Here is a 3,483-nt window from a genome sequence, read left to right as displayed (position 1 = left end):
CGGCCATATGGGAGTCCAGCACCTTAACTACCATGCCACCTGCTGGCCCTATATATATATTTTTTAAAATTTAACTTTATTTATCTTATTTAATTATGTTAATTTGACCAGAGAAGGACAGAATGAAAGAGAGAGAGAGAGAGAAAGCAAGCCACTAGGTTCAGGACTCGAACCGTAGTGGGCCATGTGGGAATCTAGCACCTTTAACCACCACACCATCTGCCGGCCCCAGGCTTCATTTTTAAAGGGCCCCTGGTAGGGCCGGCAGGTTACGTGGTGGTTAAAGTGGCTGGACTCCCACATGGCTGACTGTGGTTCAAGTCCCAGATCTGGCAGCTTACTTTCTTTTCTTTTCCCTTTTTTTAAAAATATTTATTTTATTTATTCATTCATTTCTTTTTTAATTTGACCAGAGAGAGACAGGGTGAGAGTGAGAGAGAGAGGAAGTGGGAAAACAAGTCATCAGATTCAGGACTTGAACCCTGGTTGGTCATGTGGGAGCGTCCAGCGCCTTAACCACCACGCCACCTGCTGGTCCCCTGGCAGCTTACTTTCTCACTTTCCTTCTCTCTCTCTCTCTCTCTCTCTGGTCAACCTCAAAAATAAAAATAAAAAATAAAATAATGACAATGAATAAAAATAAATTGTTAAAAAAAAAAGTCCCCTGGCTGCCTCGTGGGTGATAGATCAGAGGGTGAGGAGGCAACTGGCCTCACAGCTCACCAAGCCCCCCAGTCCCCAAGTGTTGGCATCATTCTTGCTTTTCCTTTTCTCACCTCCCCTTACTTTGTTCCTCAGGTGATCCTGTTGGCAGTATTGGGTTTTGTTTGTTTGTTTGTTTTTAATTTGCCCGAGTGCTTGTACACTCACTGGAGAGAGGTAAAATGAGAAAGCATCCCCTGTGAGGGATGGTCACATAATTCCCTCTCCTCCATCTCTCCTTCCTCTCAGGATTTTGGGCACACGTGCACACACACCTGGCACAGTTTGGAAGCCAACGGGTCAGGGACTCAAACTGTGTAGTCGGCCACGTAGGATTCAGCTCCTTAACCTCCACACTACCGACTAGTCCGGCTGGACCTTTGGGATACATCCTAAATCCCACTTCCCAGCCCTTTCTCGCCCAGCACGCCGATCTATCCACCTTCCTCTCTTGCCTGGACTATTCCAAGAACCTCTTCACTGATGTCCTCGTCCTCATCCCCAGCCCGCAGCACCCTGTGACCTGGGTCACATCCCTCCCCTGCTCAGACCCCTTTGGTGAACCTTGTCTCACTCCGAATAATGGCCACAGTCTCACTATGCATCACAAAGCTCTGCAGGGTCTGGCTGATACCTCCTCCCCTTTCCCCTCTCCACTGCAGTCACACCGGCCCCACCAGGCATGCCCCCTCCTGGAGCCTTTGCATATGCTGTGCTGTTACCCAGGGCTGGACACGCTATTCCCCTGGATGTCTACATGGCTCACTTCCTTCCCTCGTTTTGCCATTTGATCCAATGTCACCATCTGAGTGAAGCTTTTTGATCACCTCCTTTCTAAAATTGTCCCCGCCCCCACCTTACCTGGGTCTGTTTTTCTCCAGAGCAGTTACCACCACCTGACATACCCTATAATTTGCTTATTTACTGTGTTCATTGTCTAGGACGTTAGCTTCACAAAGGGCAGGAATTTTTGTCTGCCACGTTCTCCACTGTGTCCCCAGTTCCTAGAACAGGGCCTAGGACAGAGGACGGGCTCAGAATGGGGGATGAGATGGGGCTGGGTTTCCCAGGGCTTTAACTACCCATCCGAGGAGCGGAACTAGAGCTGAGGACACTGGAAAACCTATGGAGGGGGAGAAAAATACTTCCAGCTGCCAGGCAGAAGGGGACCTGGAGGGGAAGAAAGAAGGCCTGGGGCTCAGAGAGGAGGATGGTAGTGTCATGGAGAGGGAAGGCAGGAAGTGTCCCTGACAAGGCCCAGGGCGACCTGGGAACTGGAGGAGCAGTGGACCACCCCGACATGGGGACATGGAGGAAGAGACCAGAGAAGAAAATCAGCAGAGGCCAGATCCAAAGGGCCCTGAAGAAGTTATATGGGGACCAGCAGTTAGCGTAATGGCTATGTCGCTGGACTCCCAAGCAGTCGACCGCGGTTCACGTCCCAGACCCAGTGGCTTAAAACTCATGCCGGGTGCGTGTGTGTGCGTGCCCAAGATCCCGAGAGGAGAACGGAGGAGAAGGGATTGGGGTGTGGCCATCCCCCCTGGGGGGTGATTTCTTGCTTTCTGTCTGTCTCTGAGGAGCGCACGCGCCCTATAGCAAAAACCTCTCCAAAAAAAAAAAAGTTATATGGAGGGCACTGGGGAGCCATGGAAGGATGTTGAGCAGAATAACAGATTTAGAAAAATCCCTTCAGCTGTTGTGTGTGGGGGGGATCAGGGAGTGGGAGCCCAGAGAGGAGGTTGTGGCAACTCAGAGGATAAAGGACTAGGCCAGGGTTTCCAGTGGGTATCAGCCAGGTGGGAATCCAGGAGTCCTCCCTTCCCCTCCTCTCTCTCCAGGATGGCCCCGGCTCCATCTCCAGGTCTGGTCCCAGGACAGCTTTGGCCGCTGCCAGCTTGCAGGCTATGGCTTTTGCCATGTGCCCAGCAGCCCCGGCACTCACCAGCTGGACTGTCCCACGTGGCGGCCCCTGGGCAGCTGGCGTGAGCAGCTAGCACGTGCCTTTGTGGGCGGTGGGCCACAGCTGCTGCATTGGGACACCATCTACAGTGGGGCTGACCGCTACCGCCTGCACACGGCCGCGGGAGGCACTGTGCACCTCGAACTCGGCCTGCTGCTGCGAAACTTTGACCGCTATGGCGTTGAGTGCTGATGGACCCTGCCTCCAATGGCCGCCCCCACCCACCGCTGGACACCCGTGAGGGGCAGGATTGCACAGTGGTCAAGAGCATGGGATCTAGAGGTTGCCGGTCTGACCGGCCAGGCGTGGGACTACTTCTCTCCGCAGGACTCGAGGCTTCCTTATCTGTAAAATGGGACAGTAAATGCGTGGGCCCCTGGGATGGTGGGTGAGAGGAGGCTGCTTAGCCATGGGAGGTGCGCAATAAAGGACAGCAGTTCTTACAGGTGTCCGTGCCTACCTGACCCCTCCACTTGCCGGATGTCCCGTCGCCCTGTCTGTACTGACACCCACCTCCTCAGTCCCCCATCTTCCTCTCCCAGCCTCTCACTCTGCTTCCGGGGCCCCCTCCCAGACCCTCTTACCCTGTTTCCTGAGTCCCCAGTCTCTGCGCCCGAGGGCCCTGTCAGGTCCTTATCTCTCCGTGACCCCAAAGGGCCTCCAAAGCCACAGCGCATCTTGGTCACCTGCTTTGGTCGCGCTCGGACGCCAGGGGGCAGCACGCGGCTCGCGGGGCGGGGCCGGGGTGCCCGCCCCCTCCCCCCCAGGTCTGAAAGGACCCCCCTCGGAGCCCGCCCACGCGAGATGAGGACGGTAGC

The 3,483-nt window shown here is 54.8% G+C and overlaps 1 protein-coding gene across 1 annotated transcript in view; it reads left to right on the top strand.

Moving 5' to 3' along the window:
- The window catches only part of B9D2 (B9 domain containing 2), a 21,043-nt gene extending 17,914 nt beyond the window's left edge, over positions 1-3,129 (top strand). The window contains exon 4 of the mRNA XM_006165274.3: positions 2,544-3,129. Coding sequence (XP_006165336.1) covers positions 2,544-2,857 — 314 coding nt within the window. The 3' untranslated portion in view covers positions 2,858-3,129. The remainder of the gene's footprint in view (positions 1-2,543) is intronic.
- Positions 3,130-3,483: the final 354 nt, after the last annotated feature.

The sequence above is a fragment of the Tupaia chinensis genome, unplaced genomic scaffold (assembly GCF_000334495.1).
Source record: "Tupaia chinensis unplaced genomic scaffold, TupChi_1.0 Scaffold143861_1, whole genome shotgun sequence".
In the NCBI taxonomy this organism is placed as follows: Eukaryota; Metazoa; Chordata; class Mammalia; order Scandentia; family Tupaiidae; genus Tupaia; species Tupaia belangeri.
Note: the sequence above shows the minus strand (reverse complement) of the source record. Positions and strands in the feature narration are given on the sequence as shown.